We start from the raw sequence: 23295 nt of genomic DNA, 5'->3' as shown, positions 1-23295 counted from the left end.
AGAGGAGGGTGTATGCTGTGCCGTGGGGGGGGGGGGGGGGGGACGGAAACGAGGCACAGAGAGGGGACTGTGCCCAAGAGTGCGAGTGAGTTTGCCGAAGGCGGGTGCTGGCTGGGCTCCGCGGGCCTGAGCGGCTCGGGCGGGCCTCGGGGCACAGGGAGGGTCCCTGGTTGCCTGGCACGTGGCCCTGGAGTGAGGGGGGCAGACAGAGGGTGGCCCGCAGTGTCGGAGCCTGATAAAGGCGGTGGCTGAGAGGTGTGGGCTCTGGATAGCGGGTGGGTACGAGAAGCACGCTCACGTCAGTGTTGTTTAGGGTCTCTAGGAATCTGCTAGTGCGGGGGGAGGGGGGGCCTCCAGGGGCAGCGAGGGCCCGGATGTCGAAGAATCCCAATACAGAAAATAAAAGACCTGATTAATACAACATGGTAGAGCCTCAGTTTCAGCCTGAGCTTCTAAATACCTGGACTGTGTGTGCTGTGTTCCAGGAAGAGCAGGTGCAGAACCCCGAGAGGATTCTGGGTCTGAGCCCCCATGCCGTCCTTTCCCCCAGCGCCCCACGGCAGCTCCCTTGGGTGTCCCGCGGGCTCTAGGCTTCACTGGTGTGAGTTACTGTCTTGCCCCCCAACGCTCCTCGTCGGTCTGCTTCCCGCCTCGGGGAGTGGTGTTGCTTCGCTCCCGTCCGCCGAGCCAGGGGCTGCGGCTGCAGACACACAGCCTTCCCGAGACCTGTTCTCCCGTCTTATCAGTGTATCTTGACACGAGTAAATTTGGCCACACAACCGTCTCTTTGGCCCTTCCTTTCCTCTAGATGCACCTGTCCCTGCCAAGATACCTGTGACTGAGTCTCAACTGGCCTCCGTCCCTCTAATGTCTTTTTTTTCCCCCTACGAATCAATATTATCTTTCAACGTCGGACCCTCGCCACTTCTGTGTTTAAAAGCCTCAAGTGGCTTCCTGGTGATTATAGGCTCTGGGTGCCCTTGCTTCGACATCCTTGTGCTTCTGTCTTACGTGTGGCTCAGGGGAACAGACAGCCAGACACAACTGTCTGCATTTCCGAAGGCTTGTTGGGTTCCGTGAGGAAAACATTTGCATCCCTCTCACAAACCCAGAACTCGAACCACCGAAGTTAACTGCGTGGTGGAGATGAGAGTTTTCACACTGCCATCCTCTTTACGTTAGATTTATTTTCTTATTACTCGAATTTGAGGCAGTTGTCAAAACTTTCTCTACTGGGAAGTTTGCTATATATGAATAGGCCTTCAAAAAGTCTTCGTGGCTGAGTGCCATAGAAACATGAAGCTATCCCCAGGGCTCCGAACATCCCAACCTGGCTTTTAGCTGTCAAGCACGCTGTGGAGTCAAGTAACCCTTGCTAAAGGCTGGCTCTCTCGCACCCTGGTGTGTTCCCTCCAGAAGTTATTTAACCTCTGGGAACCTTCGTTTCCTTCTTGGTGAATGTAGAGTAGGATGGAGCTTACCCCATAGGCGTGTTATGAGTTGAGGATTAATCCAGTAATGCACTGCGGTGACTGGGTGTGATTCCTGATGTGTAGTAAGTTGTTAGTAAATGGAAGGTGCGTTTTTTTGGTAATGTTACTAATATTTTACAAAGTTTCTGTGAAATCAAGCACCATTGAGAGATGGGGGGGGATGGAGGGACTGCATGTCATTATAGGAAGGGTGACATAAGGGATGAGGACCTTTGACCTCTCTCTCTAATCATTTTGTCTGAATTGAATGCCACTCTGTTTAATTAGGTGGCGATACAGGAGTTTATTTTATATTCATCCAACTCCAGCTTTTAGTTTGACAGCCTTGCCTGTATGTAACATTGCAAGTGAAATCATGCCTTTTAAGGCCAGTTAGACATCCTAAAAGTTCTCACTTTTCAGTATATATTCCTATTCCTAGAGGGCTATTTAGCTCGCGCGTGCGTGCGTGCGTGCGTGTGTGTGTGTGTGTGTTTCCTGAAAGGACTCAGTGCTGTGGTTAGTGTTTGGAGTTCTTGATTATAAATCTCATTCGGCTGTGAAATTACAATGGCTTAGGTGGTTATTACTAATTCGTATAGTTCCTCATTATGCCTAAACTTAATGTCACAACCAGAAGTGTTCGACCAACTTTCTAGTGAAAAGACGCTTTTCTTTGTAGGATCCTTAATTGCCTGACACTCACATTTTTATAAGGAATTCTAGAAGTAAAAATTAAAATTGGTGCAAAAAAAAAACCCGATTCATAGTTTTGCTTCCTGTTCTTAGAATTGAGAATATCCTTCTCTGTCACCTTTTGTCATGTCTGTGCTTTCTTCTCCTCTACCCGTATAGGAAGAACGTTGGTGAAAAGCACAGAAACCAATGACTTCTATGGCTATGGAATTTCCGTGGAGAAAAGAGAGCATCAGAACTCACCTGGACCATCATTCGTACCCGGCAAACCCTCCACACTCCCACGCGCGTTCCGTGAACTTGAGTAATAACTGTCCAGGGTGCTTGCAGAGGAGGGATCGCACCTGGCCTGTAGATGAGGTGGGGGAGGGGCGGGGGAGGACGGGGGTGGGGGGGGGAAGAACGTGGAGCAAATGTTTTACAACCTGAACCTCAGAACTGTGATCCTCCAAGGAGAGCGCTACTTGAAGAAAAGAAAAAAAAAAAAAAGTCGAATGGCTTCTCAGGGATTTTGTTTTCTGTGCACATATAAGCCATAGTTGCAGTACAGGTGGCCGTGTTTTGAGCACTCAGATTTCAGTTCTGTTAAATGTGAAAGAAGGATCGACTGACCGTTCATTGCTGTTCCGTAACTAGTGTAAAATATGTATATGTTTATCTTTATTTTTATAATATGCAAATACATTTAAATTTATACAGTTCGAAGCTTCTAGCGTTAGTTAACACTGGGTGCAATATTCTGCATGAGGACTGTGCCAAGATGGGGCTGGTTTCTTATTTTAGCAAAAGGCCTTTCTGTTCATTCTTTCATCTTTAGTCCTTCTGAGATTTTAAAAAACCCATCTGTCTGCCCATGGATTAAGTGCTGGTTCGCAGAGGTTGTGATAATCAGCAAGAACCTTACCTGTATTTCAGGCAGTGTCTCCTCCCCTTCTTTTAATTAAAGGTCCCTGCCTGCAAGCCTGTTCCTTGGGCAGGCTGGTGGGATTCTTGTTTTTCTTTGCCCACATTTCCAGTGGTGCTGGGCAGAATGTTCCTTGCTCCCAGCTTCCTGTTGACATTACGTTGTCACTAGATGATATGCTAATGGATTCTTCAGGGGCAGAGGACAGAGGGGTCGTGGAAGCCTGGTGGTAGGATTCTTCAGGGGAGGGGGACAGAGGGGTCAAGGAGTCCATGGAAAATCTGAGTCTTTCAATAGCTTAAGATAATCAGGAGTCAGTTGTGAATGGTGCAAAGAGCTTTGCTAATGAGTACTTCTCTTTCTCTCTCTCTCTAGAACAGAGTCTGAAATTTAGCAGAGCACTTTGAAAGCCCTTCACATCTGGCGGTCAGACCTTGAGATAGTGAGCTCCCTAACTGGAGAGCATAGTCCTGCATTGGTTATTTATAAATACAGAGCCTCTGATTGGATGGTCTGCTGCCAAGAACTAGTAAAACCATTGTTTTAAAATCTCCACCAAGTAAAACGTGAAAAGCAAAGCAAATTGCTCTCGTCTACTCCTAATTGGGGCCAAACAGTATCTGCTGCAATAGTAACACGTTCTTTGAAGAGTATAAAGGACTCTGTTTACAGCTGCCTCCTCTGTGTGTTGATGGAAAAATGTGTAAGACAAACTGTTTTCTCACCAGTGTAAGGCATGAAAAGTGAGTCAGCTGGTATTATTCTTTTACTTCTTTTATAAAGTATTGACTCTTGGAATGCCACTATACAAAGTCTCAACATATTTTTTAAAGAAACAAGCAAAGCAGCTGCATTGTGAAAAATCTTGAGTTTTGTAGATTTTGTGCCCCGGGAGTTGACTTCACTAACTCCAGAACCTCAGTGAAACAAGTATGATTTGTCATGATCATAAAATCAAATGGGATCAGACTTTCTGCATTTTTTGATACTTGAATACGACACCTCAATCTTGAGATTTCGTTTTCTTTTAGAACACAGTCACGAGATTACCTGCTTAATCCTTTGGTCACAGTTCTCTGTGTGCGTGCGTGTGTGTAAACTGAATGGTAACATTTAATTGCTTTATGGACCATTGAATTGTTGGGCATAGGAGTTTTGTAATTGGCACGAGACAGTTCCTAAACTGTCAAATTAACTGACTTTGACCAGTCTTTTTTTGCAAGGACACGTAAGGATGTGACTTCGGGCTGACTCCCCAGGGGACCATATTAAGTGAAAAAAAAAAAAAAATGCTCCTTTGGGTGACATACCCTGCAAGGTGTTTATCATAATTATGAACATAAATGCCCACATTCTTAATATCTGCTATTTTTTGACAAGTGATGTTTTGTGCTGTCATCTGAACCCTAGAGAAGCAGTGTAAGAAGAAATCTTGGTGTCACATGTGTTTCGGCAAAAAGGTCGCCATGATTGAGGGTCATGTGACCAAAAGAAGCTCCAGAAAAGCTTGAGAACTTGCTTCAGGGTGGGGGGGAGGGTTGGAGATACAGAAAACACTCTGCTCTACTGGAATTTTCAGTGTCTGTGCAGGAAATTCCGTTTTCTCTTTCCATACCTGGGAAGGCTCGGCCAGCCGAGGTGGACGGGCAGTTCCCAAAGCACAAGGGGGAGTCTTTCCAGACCAAGTAGCCCTCGCCTGGCAAACAAACGCCCTTCAAGTCTGTTATGGTTTCTATTCTTGCAACCAATGGTATCAAAACCGCTTCCTGGAATTGTAAAAGTGCTGCCAGAATAAATGTTTTTCCCCCTTCCAAGAAAAAAAATGACAGTGCTCATATTTGACATTTGTGCGTTGGACTCTTTTGAATGAATAAAAAGGAAAGGGTTTGGTATAACTCCTGATGGGGTGTGTGTTCTTTTTCATGCCACAGTTTGTAAATTGTCGTTGTGGTTTCCCACTTAATTGTCATGACTGGGCAGAAATTAAAAAAAAAAAAAAATTCAAGAAAGTTCAATAAAAATACAAAGAAATGGTTAAGCGATTATATTTCCGGAGTTTAGTTATTTTTGTTTTTGATTTCTTTACTTTCAATTATAGAAATACGATTCATAGTTTTAGTTCGTAGGTCACTTCTGAGCTTTGGGAGATGGATGATGCCAGCCCTGTGGGGGGGGGGGGGGGGGTGGAGTCCCCACAAGGAAGACTGAAGGGTCCCTGGTTAAAACCCTGCCTCTCTTCAGACTAGAGATTCAATTCTTGAATATCAGCTCTCACTTCAATCAGACCCTTTTTCAGTGATCTGCGATACTCTTAAACTTCTGAGTCTGTGACACGGTTGGCAAATCCCCTTTCCCTGAGTTTTTTCAAGGGTTCTTAGCAGAAGTCTTTGCCACCACCTTGTAAATATTGGCCCGGGCGCCAAGAGGGGTCTGTACTCACAGGACCTGCAGGTACTGGGTCCGAGGCTCTATTCCCCCTATGGGAAGAAAAAAAAAAAAGTTGATAAGGGGAAAAAAGAATGTGGGTGCTACTCGCAAAAGCAACACCCTCTGGGAGGGACCGGGAGCAGGAAAACCCTCCCTGAGGCCCAGGGCAGAAAGGCCCCTTGACCCGGTGCTTCCCGAGAAAGCAGGTGACGCCTCTAGGGGCCCCGGGCTCCAAGTGCCTCTGCGGAAGAGCTGAAACCATGCTGTGGCTATCAGAATTTTCTTAAAATTTTTAATGTGGATTTGTTTTTGAGAGAGAGAGAGAGAGAGAAACAGAGCATGAGCAGGGGAAGAGCAGAGAGACAGGGAGACACAGAATCCGAAGAAGGCTCCAGGCTCCGAGCTGTGCGCACAGAGCCTGACTCGGGGCTCGAACCCACTGACCGTGAGGTCATGACCTGTGCCAAGGTCGGATGCTTAACCAAGCCACCCAGGCACCCCCAGAATTTTCTAAAGGATAGCGAAGCAGGCCGTGTGCTCCCTGCAGATAGGCCTGCCCCGGCAATGTGTCCAGGCCCGTGGAGTCCTCCCTAGTGCTCCCTCTCCTGTTGAAGAGCATACAAGGAGCAGAAGTCCTCATTTGGAGCCTAGTTTTAGATTATTTTTTTTTAACCAAGAAACTCAGAGTTCTTTAAACTTGCTGAGCAGGTCACCGATCAGCAGGTGTCAGTGGTGACAGCTACTGCACATGATTTATCGCCCAGCTCATAACCTCTCAAGGCTGTTTGTGAGCTTTTTGAAGTCGATTCCAGGTTTGCTTTGACTACACGGTGCGGTTGCTCAAGCGTTGGATTCAAAAGCCCAGGGTTTCCCTTGTCCGCGCCTCCGGCGCCCAGTGGTCCTGGCAACAAGGAAGGGCCTCACCTCCTAGAACTTGACTCTCTTGCACCGAGTAGGGAGGGGACACAGAGTTGCTGGAAGAGGTTTTATTGAGCAGAGGAGCCTTGGAAGTTACCTGGGTTAGAAGGCGTAAGAAAATTCACCTGGCAGCAGAAACCCTATTTGAATATTTCAGCTCCAGGGAAGCAGTGCCTTTTTCATGTGCATATACAAGAAATATCTTTGAATGAAATGATTCCATTCTGACTCTGAGATTAATTGAGAGTTTTCTCAAACGGCTCCATGAAACTGTTGTATCTCCTGAGATGCTAACTCGCGCTCCTCTGTAAAGGAGTCCTGAGCTTTAGTAAGTGTGAGAAATGCCGCTTTAAATAAAGCAGCACAGTTTTTGCCGCAGGCCTCTGAGAAGCTCTTGGATGCCACTGCAATCTGTGAGTGGCCCAGAGGGGAACGGACCTCCATGCAGCGTTTCTCCGCGTGTGAGTGTGGAAGGAGGCCCTTCCCGAGTCGTCTGCAGATGCCCTCGGAGACCGGGTTTTCCAGGGTACGGGGCGTGTGGTGCCAGTGCTATCGGGCGCAGGTGTGGTTGCTTCTTTGCTGCCTTTTATGTTCGTAGGAGGCAGGGTAGCGTTCTGCTAGAAAACTAGTATTTCTTCAATTTGAAGTTGAAAGTAAGTTTTGCTGCATCTGGAATGTTTCAGTGCAGTTAGAGTTTTCATAGGAACACAACTGAAATTTGAATGAGAAAGTTGGTTAGATGTGTGAAAACTTGAATTAGTTTTTGCAGAAGACCCTTATAGATATAACATTTTTTCTCTCTGGATATTTTACTGAAGCCAGACCGAAAAAGGAATCCCGTTTTCACTCATCAGAAACAAAAGCAGAATCTCCATAACCGATCTGGGATCCATAGAACAGAACACATCCCTTGGATTTATATTATAGTCAGTACTTGAGGAACCAAATCATGGCATGAAATTAAGTTGGGTACAGGCCACATGCCCAATGTGTGCTGAGGGGTACGTGTAATTAATGCCTGGCAAACCAGTGATCCGTTCACTCTTTTCTTTCCTACTCCAGAGAGTATGCCAGGATGGTGGGTGAGCAAGACTTCCAGAATGACAGGGTAAGGAGCTCAGTGTAAATTCTCCCCAGCAAAACAAAATAGGGAGAATTGTTTAAAAAACAAAACAAAACAAACAAAAACAAACAAAAAAAACACAGTCATTTAAAATCCCCAGAAACCATCCTAAGGACATACAGCAAATGGAGAAATATCCATTCAAGAAAATCTACTAAATACAAAATCAGCCAGGGTCTGTGACCTTTAAGCCATGACCTTCCTGACCACACCCCCCCCCCCCCCCCCCCCGCCATAGCTCCATGTTCCAGAAGTGGTACCCTAGGCCCTCTACTTTGGGCAGATGTGGCCCAGAAGATGGAGATTCTCTCTCCCCTCAACTCCCCATTGGGGGCTGCAGTTTCTCCTTGGGAGAGGCAGGCTACCTGCATTTCTCATCCTCCTCAGCACTCTGTTCCAGAAGCTCTGTTCCAGGCAAGAGGAGCCGGGAGGACGAGGGCCACCTCCTGCTTGCAGGTGAAGCTCTACCGCAGGCAGGGCAGAAAAGGATCCTGAGGCCTCAGTGGTCCCTGCCCCTCCTCACCCCCAGGAGAGGCAAGCGGGGAAGACTGCTTCCTCCTCCCTCAGTGCCGACTTGAAGAGCAGGGGTGACATGGTCAGAAAAAGTGGATCCCACCCTCAGTGCAGAGTCGCAGGGGTTTGTCCAGAGTAAAGGCAGGCCATAAGGATGAAGGCCCCCACAGCTCTGCCCAAGAAGACCGACTTTATTTGGAACAGGGCCCGGAGAAAGGCATGTCTCAGGATGTTGGCAAAACCAGGGGATATCTTGGAGGCCAGTAGCTCCAGGATCCAAGGGAAACAGAGCAGCTAATGGAACCAGGGAAAGAGCCAAGAAGAGACCTCCTGGGATCACAGTCAATTCTGGCGGTGCTCTAGGCTGCACCCACTCAGGAGTCCTCAGATCAGGACATGGGGCAGACTCCAAAGCATCCTCCAGGCACTCACAGCCCCATCACCACAGGGCAGAAGCCTCACTGGCTCAAGGGGCTCCAACATAACCTCTGAGCAAACACCGACTCAATGAGCTACTCTGGCTAAGGGGCTACTCCTACAAAGGCAGGCTTGCAACTAAAACCACACTTGTTCCTGGGAACCGAGAAGACTGTGCAAGTCCAAGACTGAGCTCTCTCAGGAGTGATCAGAGAGGAACTCCTTGCTACTAGTCCCTGGCTGAACGTGGAGCCCAAAATGTAAATTCCCTGAAGTGTGATAGCAACCTACAAGCTACGCACACACACCTCCAAAGTACAGGGTGGACATCTAATGGCTGGAGGGGGCTAAAGCACAACTTTCGACCAGCAAGGGACTTATGCAGAACCAGGGGCAGCCCCTATGTTGCTGGGCTAAAAGATAAAAACTAGGGAGGAAATCTGAGCAGGGATATCAAAGAGCCCCAGTAAAGGAAACTACGTAGGTGATGGTAAAAACTGTGTGATTGCGTATGCCTTCTTTCTTAACTGATTTAAAACAATCAGACAAAACAATATGTATATAAGAGAATGTACACGAATGTAATATATTAAACAATATAAGCACAAAGGAAGCAAGCGGAACTAAACTGCAATGGAGTAAGGAATTGACATCACATGGTAATTGAAATCGAAAGGAAGAAAGGAATGAAATTTACCAAAAGGTAAATAAGAAAGTTATTATGACAAATGTTATGGTATATACTTCCTCTTCTTTCTTCCCTCAGCTTCTTTAAAAATATTATATAAAGCAGGTGTGCCTGGGCGGCTCAGTCAGTTAAGTGTCCAACTTCAGCTCCGGTCACGATCTCATGGTCTGTGAGTTCGACACCCGCGTGGGGCTCCGTGCTGACAGCTCAGAGCCTGGGGCCTGCTTCCGATTCTGTGTCTCCCTCTCTCTCTGCCCCTCCCCTGCTTGTACTCTCTCTCAACAATAAATAGATGTTTAAAAAAATTTCTTTCAAAGACAAAGGAAAACGATAACCCAATTTTAAAATGGGCAGAGGATTTGAATGGACCTTTCTCCAAAGAATATATACAAATGGTCAATAAGCACATAAGATACTCAAAGTCATCAGCTCTGAGGGAAATGCAAAGCCAAACCTCGGTGAGATACCACTTTGCTCCCACTGTGATGGCTACAAAAAAAGAAAGTAATAAGTGTTGACAAGGATGTGGAGAAATTGGAACTCTCTACATTGCTGGTAAAACGGTGAAGACACTTAGGCAAATGGTTTGGCGGTGTTTCAGAATTTCAAACATACAGTTACCTATGACTGGGCAATTCCACTCCCGTGCTCCAAGTTTATACCAAAGAGAAATAAAAGCACGCCTCCATCCAAAAACTTGTCAACAAATGTTTATGGCAGAACAATTCATCAGAGCCAAAAAGTAGAACCAATCCAAATAGACATCTACTGATGAATGGATGACTAAAATGTGGTTTATCCACAGAATTGAAACACTATTTGGCAATACAAGGAAATTAAGTGCCAATGTATGCTATCACTTGGAGGAATGTTAAAAAAGCCAATCCTAGGAGATTACACATTGTATGATTCCATTTATATGAAATATCCAGTACAAGCATATATTGTGGTTGCTTGGGGCTGGATGGAGGAGAGTAGGGAATGACTACTAATAGGGTAATGGGTTTCTCTTAGGGCATTGTAGTAGTCAGGGTATCCAGAGAAACAGAGCCAATAACACGTATTGGAAAGGGGTTAATGATACGAAATAGGCTCCCACGATTCTGGAGGCTGCCAAGTCCAAAATCTGTAGAACTGATGTCTCCGTGTGAAGGCCATCTGGCAGGAGAATTCTCTCTTACTCAGGGGAGGGTGAACCTTTTGTTCTCCTCTGACCTTTAACTGATTAGATGAGGCCCACTCATAGGGGGCAATCTGCTGAGGGCCAAGGATTCCACGAGAACGATTTAGAGAACAAAGGGAGTGATGGAGCCAAATTGAGAATGGAGTGATGAGGTTTTCAAGTGAAATAAAGGAAAATATTTTAGGGCAAAGAGTTGTTAGACTGCTGGCCAGCATCAGGGTAGAGTCTGAGGATGTGAAAAGATAGGGAGCCAGCAGGCTATGCCCTGATAAAAGCCTTCCACAACATTGCGCCTACTGAATACAGTTCAGATTCCTTGGTCAATTGGCATAAACCTAACTCAGCTCTATTTCTGCCACAAGTGTGCTTAAGACGATCAGAGCAACCGCACCCAATTCTAAGGGAGACACTTTGCCCACAGCTCGTGCTAGCCCTCTGCCAGTCCAGCATGGCGGGTTGAAGTAGGCATGGGCATCTGGTGGCCATGTATGCAAAAATCGTCTGGGCCAGCACGTTTCCTGCTCTTAGCATTAGACACGCAGGGACCAAGCCAACCAACAACAGGAGCAGGGGGAATGTCATGACATGGAAAGAGGGATCAGAGTGGCGGTTGTGACCACTTCCATACTGCAGTAAAGATGGAGCAGAGACTTGGCTGAAGCAGAAGAAGCTGGCTGGAAGAGAGGAGAGCTGACCAATGCAGGAAAGCATTCCAGAGACCACACCTGCTGTGAGTGAGTCTGCAGACAGCCCCTGGTCCCTAGAGTTGCCTCCATCGTTCCAGTCCAACTATGTTATCAAAATGAACCACCCGTTGCTAGAGGTAACTTGAATGGATCTCTGCGTGTGCACCAAAAATACCCGGCTGGAGCAGGACCTCTTTCCATTACCAGCCACTCATTACACACTAAGTGCCGTTTGGCACGCTGGAGGTTCAGCACTACTTGAGGCAGACTGGGCCTCTGCAGAGACCTGTTTTTCTTGTGGTCAGAGTAACGTTCACGACTCACACTGAATTCCTTACCCCCAACCCCATGCCCTGCACTTGCACTCCCCTGGCCATGTGCTTGGACTACCCGTGTTCAGAGTGGGTTCTCGTCACAGAATTCCCTTCACCTGCTAAATGCTACCCTTTGCTTGGAGCCTTCTGGCAGCTCTCAAGCAAAATTTATTTCCTTCTTTATGGTACTACGTAGCGCTTCTGTAGCCATCATGGCACTCCTGCAATTCTGCCTGGAGTTAAAGTTGTTTATATGCCCATCTCATCTTCAGGAACTTGAACTCCTTGAGATCAGCAAATAGGCCAGAGCCCTCCTCCCCTAGGGCCTATGACTGAACCTTCCACACGAGATCCCTTCAATGCATATTAGTTCAACTGAATCAAATTCAAGCTACGAGGAACTAAGGAGGGAGAAAGTGAGGAGGGCATTCACCCTTTCCCTCATTCCCAACTTCTACATCCAAGCATATGGTCACAAAATGGTGGCATGTATCTGAAGACTTGTCCGGCTGCCTTCCTACAAATCCAAATCATCACTAGCTCAGACAAGCTTGTTATTTTTTTTTTAGCTTTGGCACGTGGTCACTATGGCCTAGCTCTGAAGAAGGCATGGTGAAATATTTCCGAGTGCTTTGAACTGGCAAACCCGTGTTTATACAATTACACGAAAACGAGCTAATGTGATGGCCTTGCTGAGGTTTAATGATGTTGAGGTCAGGAAATTACAGTCCCCTGACTACATGTCTCACTGCAGATTGGTTTGTATCTCATCGGAAAAGAATCTCGAGTTGGAGCTATTCCTTCATGCATAGGGGGCTTGCTATAAATAAGGGGCTAGAGGAATGAATTCTTAAGTGCATTTTATTTCATCCTAAGAGACACAGATGAAGATAAGTGGATGACTGTCAGCTTCCGGGCTGCACCAGAAAATTTCACTAACTATTTGCAGGTGGCAGCAACACAAATAATAAGGGATGTCTTCTCACGAGTCCGGGCTCCTCTCTCAATCCGTTCTGCCAGGCCCCACTGACATTGCCAAGACACAATGGACATGGGCCAGAGATGCAGCCAATGTAGGGCCAGAAAGTGCACTTAGCTTGCAATCAGAAGACCTAGTTAAAGACCCAGAGAGCCACTAACTAGCCATGGGATCTTGGACACATCTCTGACTTCATGAGATTGCTCATCGGTATACTCAATAATTGCTTAAGGTCCCTTTCACAGTTTGAGTTATATCTATACCAGGTCATTACACTATTGTCCCACATGATGACCTTGACTCACCAACATTTGGGTCATTGTTCTAATTATACTGAACCACACACATGTCCTGACCTGGTTCTCCTTGTGACTAAGTCTGCGTCTATCCTACAGTGGGATTTGGCTGGGCTGTGACACATTTCCTCTTACCTATGCATGATATTAAAGAACCAGCCTCTAGGACTTCTGTCTCCTCAGCAGCAGGGTCTAACAGTTACTGAACCAATTCATGTGGTCACTGGCCTTTGAGGAATTTATCATAGTGTTATTTTTAAATTCAAGTGAAAAGAACTAAATGTTCAAGTTCTTAAGTGGAGAGGTTGGATGAGTGATACATTTTCTGTGCAAGGGTGATCTCTTGTAAAAGTTCAACACAGTTAAAGAAAAACAGTACATCTAGCTGCACTAGAAATGTTTAGACCCAGGGACGCCTCTAGCATGTTGTTCTTGAAACCCATGTTTTTGAAAAGGGACTGACCAGGCTATAATGTGAGGCATTTCTGAGGCCAAACTCCCCAGATGAAATCTAAAGCAGACTTGTGTCAGGGTGCCTGGGTAGCTCAGTTGGTTATGCTTCTGAATCTTGATTATGGCTAAGGTCATGATCTTAGGGTCGTGAGATCAAGCCCCACATGAGGCTCTGTGCTGACAGTGCGAACAGAGCCTGCTTGGGATTCTCTCTCTCCTTCTCTCTTTGCCCCTCCCTCCCTCTCTCTCTGACTCTCTCTCAAAATTAATAAACAAACTTAAAAAAAAAATAAAACAGGAGTGCCTGTGTGGCTTAGTCAGTTAAGCATCTGACTTTGGCTCAGGTCATGATCTCACAGCTTGAGGGTTCAGGCCCCACATCAGGCTCTGTGCTGACAGCTCAGAGCCTGGATCCTGCTTCAGATTCTGTGCCTCCCTCTCTCTTTGCCCTTCCTCCACTCGTGCTCTTTCTCTCTCTCAAAAATAAACATTAAAAAACAAACAAATAAAAATAAAACAGACTTGTATTGCATTGTTAGGATTGTAAAATGAAGATGCTAAGAGGGACCATGTCAGTAAATCCACCTTAGATTTGACATCTTGTGCCACCTGGTGCTGTGAACATTCCCACACAGTGCACCTTTCGTGTTTGCCTCTTTTGTGCTCATACACTGAGGCCATGACAGTGGAAGTTGGACCATTCTGGAAAACAATGAGGAATAGCTATCAAAGCCATCAATGTCTAAATTTCATCCCACTCTCAGGAATCTATCCCAACTTCACAGAAATATGGACAAAGCTACATATATAAGAATGTTTAGCAAAAATTTAAAGCAACAGTCATCCAAATCAGTAAAGAAGAAGTAAAATTTTCACAGTTTTCAGGTGACATAATGCTCTATATAGGAAAGCCTGAAAGACTCCACCCAAAAACGGCTAGAACTGGTAAGCGAATTCAGAAAGGTTGAAGCATACAAAATCAATTGACAGACTTCTGTTGTATTTCATTACACCAATAATGAAGCAGCAGAAAAGGAAATTACAAAAACAATCCCATTTACAACTGCACCCAAAATAATAAGAAACCTAGGAATACACTGAACCAAAGAGGTGAAAGATGTACTCTGAAAACTAGGAAGCACTGATGAGAGAAATTGAGTAAGACACAAAAAATGGGAAGACATTCCATGTTCATGGGTTGGAAGAACAAATGTTGTTAAAATGTCTGTACTACCCAAAGCAGTTTACAGATTTAATGCAATTCCTTTCAAAATACCAACAGCATTTTCCATAAAGCTAAAACAAACAGTCCAAAAATGTAGATGAACCACGAAAGACCCTGAATAGCCAAAGCAATTTTGAAAACAAAAAACGAAGCTGAAGGTATCACAATTTCAGACTTCAAGTTATATTACAAAGCTGTAGTGCTCAAAACAGTATGGTACTGTCACAAAAATAGACACATAGACCAATAGAACAGAATAGAAAATCCATAAATAAACCCACGATTATATGGCCAATTAATCTTTGACAAAGCAGGAAAGAATATGTAATGGGAAAAAGATAATCTCTTCAACAAAACATGTTAGGAAAACTGAACGGCAACATGCAAAAGAATGAAACTGGACCACTTTCTTATGCCATATACAAAAATAAATTCAACATGGATTAAAGACCTAAATGTGAGACATGAAACCATAAAAATTCTAGAAGAGAGTACCATCAGTAACTTCTCTGACACTGACCATAGCAACTTTTTTCTAGATGGGTCCCCTGAGGCAAGGGTAACAAAAGCAAATATAAACTACTGAGACTACATCAAAATAAAAAGTATCTGTACAGCAAAGGAAACAAAACTGAAAGGTAATCTATGGAATGGAAGAAGATATTTGCAAATAGCATATCCAATAAAGAGTTAGTATCCAAAACATATAAAGAACTTATAAAACTCAACACCCAAAAAACAAGTAACCCAATTAAAAATGGGAAGAAGACATGAACAGATATTTCTCCAAATAAGACATGCATATGGGCAACAGACACATGAAAAGATGCTCCACAGGGAAATGCAAATCAAAACCACAATGAGATATCATTTCACACCTGTCAGAATGGCTAACATCAGCAACACAAGAAACAACAAGCGTTGGTGAGGATATAGAGAAACAGGAACCCTCTTGCACTGTTGGTAAAAATGCAAACTGGTGTAGCCACTGTGAAAAACAGTGTGGAAGTTCCTCAAAAAGAAAAAAAATAGAACTGCACCATGATCCAGCAATCAGACTACTGGATATTCACCCAAAGAAACAAAAACACTAATTCAAAGGGTAACATGTACCCCTATGTTTAAAGCAGCATTATTTACAACAGCCAAATTATGGAAGCAGCCCAAGTCTCCATTGACTGATGAACAGATAAAGTAGATGTTTTATACACACCACCCATACACACACACACACACACACACACACGAATATTATTCAGCCATCAAATGAATGAAATCTTGTCATTTGCAAAGACATGGATGGAGCTCAAGAATATAATAATGGTAAGTGAAATAAGTAAGTCAGAGAAAGACAAATACCATATGATTTCACTCATATGTGGAATTTAAGAAACAAACAAATGAGCAAAGGGGAAAAAAGAAAGACAAATCAAGAAACAGACTCTTAACTATAGAGAAAAAAATGGTGGTTACCAGAGGGGAGGTGGGTGGAAGGATTGATGAAATAGGTGATGGGGATTAAGGGGTACACTTATATGATGAGCACCAGGTGATTTTTTTTTTTAATGACAATTTAAGGGGCATCTGACTGGCTCAATCAGTTAAGCGTCCGATTCTTGGTTTCAGCTCAGTCATGATCTCATGGTTCATGGGATCAAGCCCAGAGTTGGGCTCCATGCTGACAGTGTGGAGGCTGCTTGAGAGTCTCTCTCTCCCTCTGCCTCTCCTCCACTCACATGAGCTTTCTCGCTCCTCAAAATAAACAAACTTTAAAATAAACTTGAAAATTTTAAAGTAACCATGGGGAAAGGATTCAGGAGAGTATATGATGGGAAATGGCATTAAAAATATGTTCTGAATGTTTTATAATAACATACAAAAATTTTTGCTATAATTTTCAGTGAAAAAAAATGAGGTTGCAAGTTTTACAGAAAATAGTTTTTCAATGCTCATTAAGATAAATGCACAGACAAAAAGCTGAAAGATAAAATGCCAAGAGGGATTACATGAGATTTGGGAGGACAGGTGATTGTCTTTCCTCTTTTACACTTTGCTTTGCAAGTTACCCACAATACCTTTGCGTTGAAATTACAGTATTACAAAGCATCAGTGAGTGTCCCTTAGATGACCACCACCCTTATCTGAGATTGCCTTGTCTCCCCATTCATCACCACCACACTTTTCCCCCCACAGATACACTGATAATGAGAAGATCAAAGCCACAGAACTCACTTCTGTTGGTGAGGATCCCAAGGGTCCCAGCCCATATAGATGGGTTTAGTGGAGAGTTCCAGGATGGGTGGGTGGGGGCAACTACCTATTTTCAAATTATTATCTTGAAGACAAAAGGAAGAAACACAGCAACATGAGCATTTATGGATGACTGCTTGGTTCTGAAATCCTAAGCGTTACCCAAGCGCCAGAAGAGAGCTGAATGATGCCAACACAACCCCATCGTCCAGGTGATCACACTTTTTCTTGGAACAGACTTCTCATTCGGTGAAAGCCTGGGACTCTAAGAAGCTTCCAGCATTTTGCCCATTACATTAACTCATCCTTTAAAAAGTCAGAGTGGTGCTAAGGAAAATCAGAGAGCAGATTCAAGCCTTGGGCCTTTGGGCCACATCTAGCACAGGGGCTTTCCCGGGAGGTCGTCTAATCCTGGATGTGCTTTGTACACTACATGCCACAGGAGGTAATCACATATGAAAAGCTGGTGCTAATCACAAAGGAGAAGGTTATAGAACATATACAGGTTTTAAAATTCATACATAAAGACACACACAGAGTCTGGAGGGAGATCCCCCAGGGTATTCACATTTTTGAATGATGGAATTATTGGTGACGTGATTTTCTCTGTGATGCTGTTCTGTATTTTCCAATATTTCTGAGTGAGCATGTGTTGCATTCCAGTATAAAGAAAAGATTTATTTTTATTTTTATTTTTAATATTATAATTGGGGGATAAATATAATGGTACATAGAAAAGACTCAGAAGGAGGTGGAGTAAGAGATACATTCATATTTTTATACTTTCTTTGCATTTTCTAATTGTTTGGCAATGAAACTGCATTCCATTTCCCATTAGAAAAAAAAAAAAAGGACATTTACTTAAATGAGTCCTAGATGGCTTCTAGAGAAATGTTTATTTCCACAGCTAGATGTCTTTTATTTCTCCAGTAGGGGAGGGATTTTTCTCAACCATTCATGGGCTGTGCTTCTTTAGAGATCCACCTTGAGTCTGATGCTGTCAAAAGTATTTACCAAGCAGTTATTAAATAGTTAAGACTGTGCAGGAGACCCTTTGCTTTATTCATTCTTTCAACAAACATATTTGCTATTCTGTACTTTAAAGGCATTGGTAAAAACATTTGTCTCTGCCCCTAAAGCACTTTCTGTCTTGAGAATAGAGATGAGTTAACATACAATTACAGAAGAGCAAGCTGGTCCTTCAAATTTAGTAAGCTCAGAATCTCCTGGAGGGCTTCTTCTACCTAGACTGCTGGGCTCCACTGGAAGGCTTTCTGATTCAGTCGGCATATCCCAACTTAGGCTGGTGCTGCTGGCCTGGGTCCCATCTTTGGAGAACCATTGTATTATAACTGATGGAGAGAGAGAGAGGAGCCTACCCCCCACCCCCAGTTGTCTCCATCAGATGGTGTGTTTCTGCTGAATGGTGTGAAAGTGGGGGAGGAGGTGGGGGGAGGATTGGCCCACAAGGCAGGATTTGCAATCAGTCCACAGGATCCCTGAAGCCTTAAGAGGTAGGTCTCTCGGTCACCATTCCTCCTCTTTGAGGCCCTGCGACAGCCATGAACTCTTTCCCTGCTCCTTTCTGGGACAGAATTCTCCCAACTCCACTTCTCTTCTACCTCCTCTTAAAACTTTCTGTACACACCAAAGAAATCTGAAGTCCCACCCTCTCCCAAATGGACGGGCCCCCACCCTGGAGGTGGCTACCAATTGGCCTTAAAATAAAAAGGAATCCATAGTGTTAAAACGTTTCTGAGGCCATGCTACAGACTGAATGTTTGTTCTCCCCCAAAATTCATATGTTGAAATCTAACCCCCTCTGTGATAGTATTAGGTGGTGGGGTCTTAGAGAGGTGATTAGGCTATGAGGGTAGAGCCCTCCTGTATGGGATTGTGCCCTTATAAAAAAGTCCTCAGAGAGCTCCCTTGCCCCTCTGCCCTGCGAAGGCTCAGCAAGATGGCCATCTAAGGACCAGGAAGCAGGCTAAAAGAGCGGACCTACGTGGGCCGATTCCATCTTGTTCTGTGTCCTCCACCTTGAGTGACTATGTCCCCGACATGGCCCCTTTCCGGGAAAATCGCAGAAACCTCAGACCACGCCTCCTCCCCTTGAGTAACCTTCCGCTCACCTGTTCAAACTTCCTGATCAAAACACGCCCTGCGACCTGCCTAACAGGACTCCGACCCTTCCCCAGCCAATCGGCTGAGGCCACAGTCATTACCTCACCAACTGCCCCTAGACCCCTATAAAATCTTTGTGCTTTTGAAACTCGCTCTCTCTCTCCAGTATCTCACCTCTGCGTAGGTGCAGGTAGGGGATTGAGCTTGAGCTAGCTCGAATAAAGGCTCTTTGCTGTTGCATCGGACTCGGCTCCCTGGTGGTCTTTGGGGATCATGAATTCTGGACATAACAAGGCTTTTATCAGACAACAAATCTACCAGCACTTTTATCTGGGACGTCTAAGCCTCCAGTCTGTGCTATTTTGTTATAGCAGATCCAACGGAGTTAGACATACCAGTAGACACACAAGGAAACTGACTGCACCCCTGGTGAGACAGACCACCAAAATACAAGCCCTTCAAGAAGGCTTCACTGGTGATATTAGCATGGTGAGGCTCTGCAGAGACTCTTCCAAATGTTTGTGTATGTTTTCCTGGGAGGGAAGAAAAAACAACAATATCCACAAGGCTGGAAATGCTAATAAAGCTGGCCACGTTAAGTGGAATCCTTGCTAAGGATGCAATGTCTCTATTTTGTGACTGCTTTATAAGTGCATAATGTAGCCAACGGTTTATCTATGCCTGTGATCATAAAGTGTTATAAAGATTTCCTACAGTATTAAAATAGTAGTCTACTTACAAAGCACTTTCTGGATGAAAGTCAAAAAGATCACTGTTCCCTGGATAGAAGTTCAGCTATATACAGACTAAAAGCCAAACAGAAATGGCATAAGCTTAATTTTCTCCACCCACGAATATTGTATTTGTTCAGCTGTGTCAGAGTTTAAATGTACCAGGACAACTATCTCATTAAAAGGATTCATAGAAGGGCACCTGGGTGGCTCAGTTGGTTAAGTGTCTGACTTTGGCTTAGGTCATGATCTCACAAGCTTTGTGAGTTTGAGCCCCGCATCAGGCTCTGTGCTGACAGCTCAGAGCCTGAAGCCTGCTTCAGATTCTGTGTCTCCCTCTGTCTCTGCCCCTTCCCTGCTCGTGCTCTGTCTCTCAAAAATAAATAAAACATTTAAAAAAATCAAAATGCTTATCATGTATGTAAGAACTAACCAGCTCCATAAGTAAGACATAAGCTAATGTTCTCTATATGTAAAACAATGATGAGGTGAAAATTACTAAACCTATTTTACCGATAGGACAACTGGGACAGTATGAATAGAAATCATGGGTTTTTTTAATGGCCATTTATTCTTTAGAAATATCACCAAAATGATCTTAAGAAATATGTTATACTACTCGAGAGGGCGGAAAAAAGCCAGATATTTTTTTTCTTAGCATACACCTGAGTAAATTCCAGAGGGAAATGAGGAGATTAAGTGTAAAAATTGAAATTAAACACTTTAGGAAAATAGAGTGAATTGACTTCAGAATATGGTTCGATTTTCTAATAAGGGCCATGAAGGAAATCACCACATTTGATTACATGCATCTTTTAAAGACTCTTTCCATCTAAAAATATCTTAGACAAAATAAGAAAGTAAAAGACAAATTTAAAGAAATATTTGCAACATACATGAATGAAGATATGGCATATTATGAAAAGAAATCTTGGGGCATCTGGGTGGCTCAGTCAGTTGAACGTCTGACTCTTGATTTCGGTTCAGGTCATAACCTCACAGTTTGTGAGATCGAGCCCCATGTTGGGCTTTGCACTGTCAGCTTGAAATTCCCTCTCTCCCTCTCTCTGCCCCCCCCCACTCATGTGTGCCTACTTAAAAATTAAAATTTAACAAAATGGTCAAGAATCTATACAATTCATAAAAGAAGAAATACAAGTCACAGGCATACATGTGAAAATGTTGAACTGCATTATTAATGCAATGCACTTTAGAACAAACTTAGATTGTTTTGGTATTTGTAAAAAACAAAGATTTTTAAAGGTGCAAAGTTGCTGTTAATGACTATGGAGAGGTGGTTATACACATCTACTCTGTAAAGCAGAAGGTGGCAGGGAATTGGCAGTTAAGTAAGTATTAAGGGCCTTTGAAGTACCTGCTATCTTTTTTCTCCTGGTCTACTTGACCTGATATCTTTCGTGTTTACAATTTTAAGGAGGTATAATTAGCATACAATAAACTGCACATATTTAAAGGACATAATTTGATAAGTTTGACATACACATACACTCATGAAACTATCATCATTTGAGAAAATGTCCCCCAAATGTTTCTATGTAATATCTATTCCCTTTATAACCTGTTATGATCTATTTCTTTATAGCCTAGTGTGCTTTTCACTTCCATCCACAAGGAACCATTGCTGTGCTTGCTGTCACTATAGATTAATTACATTTTCAAGAATTTTATATAAATTACATAATACATTACATCATCTTTTTTTTTCTTTTGGTCTCTATTTTTTCATTCAACATAACGATGGTGAGATTTATCCATGTTGTTGCATGCATGTAACTTGTTCCTTTTAATTGCTGAGTAGTATTCCATGGGGTGGGTTTACCATCATTTATTTATTGAGTCACCTGCCAACTGACATAACATCGTCCATTATATTTTTCTAGACATTTATTCTAAGGAAATAATCATAGACATGTTCAAAGATTTATATATAAGGATATATATAAAGATAAAAATTATTTTTATTATATATTTTATATATATATTGTATATTATATATTGTATATATATATTGTATATTACAGCATTACTTAGATTATCAAAAAAGTAGAAGCTACTTATCTGTCCAACAATAAAAGATGAATCAAGCAATTATAATCAATCCCTCAAAGAAAGTACAGCATTTTAAATCTAGATTTTCAAATAATTTTTATCAACACAAGAAAGTCTTCATATATAATGTTAGCTTTTTTAAAAGGGCACAAAATCTATTATCTGAATTTTTAAAAAATCAAATCATATGAAGTACTAGAAGAAAGAAGGCGAGGGGTGCCTGGGTGGCTCAGTTGGTTATGCCTTTGACTTTGGCTCAGGTCATGACCTTACTGATCGTGGGTTCAAACTCTGCATCAGGCTCTGTGCTGACAGCTCAGGGCCTGGAGCCTGTTTCAGATTCTGTGTCTCCCTTTCTCTCTGCCACTTCCCCACTCGCACTCTGTCTCTCTCTCTCTCTCTCAAAAATAAATAAACCTTAAATAAAAAATTTAGAAGAAAGCAGGAGTGAAATCTATTATACTATGTATATAAGGAAAGGTTTTCTAAGACTCAAAGGAAAAAATTTAAAAATATGAAAAAAATCTTTTGATAAAAATAAAATCTTTTGCCAAAAACAATGAACAAAATCAAAATATACCCGATAAACTGGGAGAAAATATTTGCAACATTTATCACAGATTAAGGAATAATGTCCCCCAATATATTAAGAACTGTTTAAAATTAAGGGAAAGAAGACCAAAAACTAGATAGGAAAAAAGGCAAAAGATCATTAATTTAAAAAAAATCCCAAACAGCCTAAACACATGAAAAATATTCAACTCCACTCGTAATTAGGGAAATTCAAATTACAACTTCACTGAAATGCCATTTCTCACCTACCGGATTGGTGAAAATTAAGAAGTATGACAAGAAACTCAATTCAAGACGCTGTGGGAAATAGGCAAGCTCATGCACTGCAGGTGGGAATAGGAAACCCATACAGTGCCTTGGAGGGGTTTCTGGCAATATCTAGTAACTACATTATCTATTTAAAACTACCTTTTGACCCAGCAATTCCATTTCTAAGAATTTATCCTGCAGTGGCGCCTGGGTGCCTCAGTCAGTTAAGCCACAGACTCTTGGTTTCTGCTTAGGTCATGACTTTATAAACGGTTTGTGGGTTCCAGCCCCCTGTCGTGCTCTGTGCTGACAGCTCACAGCCTGCTTGGGTTTCTCTCTCTCCCTCCCTCTCTCTGCTTGCCCCCCCCCACCCCACTCTCTCTCTTTCTCAAAATAAATAAACTTAAAACAAAATTTAAAAATAAAGTAAAATACACTTAAAAAGAATTTATCCTCCAGATGAACTCCAGAAAAATTAAAATACATATGCACAAGGTTAGGCACTACAGCATTGTTTAAAATATTGGAAATAACCCAAGTGCCTGCATACAAGAGGGGTTGAACATACCATGATATATGCACACAATAGAGCTGTAAAAAAGAAAAGAAAAGAAAAAAAAAAAGAATGAAGATCTCACAATGGACTGATTGCGTAGTAATTTTTGGAATATGCTATTAAATGAAAAAGCTGTGCGCAAAGGAGTATCTATATTTTACTACCTTTTGTGTAACAAAGACGTGGAGAAATAAGAAAATACTCATTTTATCTGTTTATTGGTGCAAAGATAAATAAATAAGAAAAATAATTTTAAAAATAATAAAAAGATTAAAAAATCCTATGATTCAATGGAAGGATAGACCGGAAATAAATGAGATTGGTTACCTTTCAGGGTAGATGGGTGAAATAGGGTAGAACGGATGAGGAGAGTGACACTTTTGAGTAAGTTTTTTGTATAGTTTTGACTTTTAGAACCATGTTTATTCTTCACATACTCAAAGAGGAA

At 42.9% G+C, this 23295-nt stretch overlaps 1 protein-coding gene and 1 long non-coding RNA gene across 4 annotated transcripts in view; one reads left to right on the top strand and one right to left on the bottom strand.

The window, feature by feature from the left end:
- MFHAS1 (multifunctional ROCO family signaling regulator 1) overlaps positions 1 to 5119 on the top strand; it is a 101037-nt gene extending 95918 nt beyond the window's left edge. For all 3 annotated transcript variants that reach the window (XM_027077299.2, XM_027077300.2, XM_027077302.2), the window contains one exon: positions 2328 to 5119. In XM_027077299.2, the coding sequence (XP_026933100.2) occupies positions 2328 to 2361 (34 nt within the window). In that variant the 3' untranslated portion in view covers positions 2362 to 5119. The remainder of the gene's footprint in view (positions 1 to 2327) is intronic.
- LOC128314359 (uncharacterized) overlaps positions 4672 to 23295 on the bottom strand; it is a 39279-nt gene continuing 20655 nt past the window's right edge. The window contains exon 2 of the long non-coding RNA XR_008295896.1: positions 4672 to 7128. This is a non-coding gene — a long non-coding RNA (uncharacterized LOC128314359). The remainder of the gene's footprint in view (positions 7129 to 23295) is intronic.

This window comes from Acinonyx jubatus, chromosome B1 (genome assembly GCF_027475565.1).
Source record: "Acinonyx jubatus isolate Ajub_Pintada_27869175 chromosome B1, VMU_Ajub_asm_v1.0, whole genome shotgun sequence".
NCBI lineage: Eukaryota > Metazoa > Chordata > Mammalia > Carnivora > Felidae > Acinonyx > Acinonyx jubatus.
This window is presented reverse-complemented; position numbering and strand designations above follow the sequence as displayed.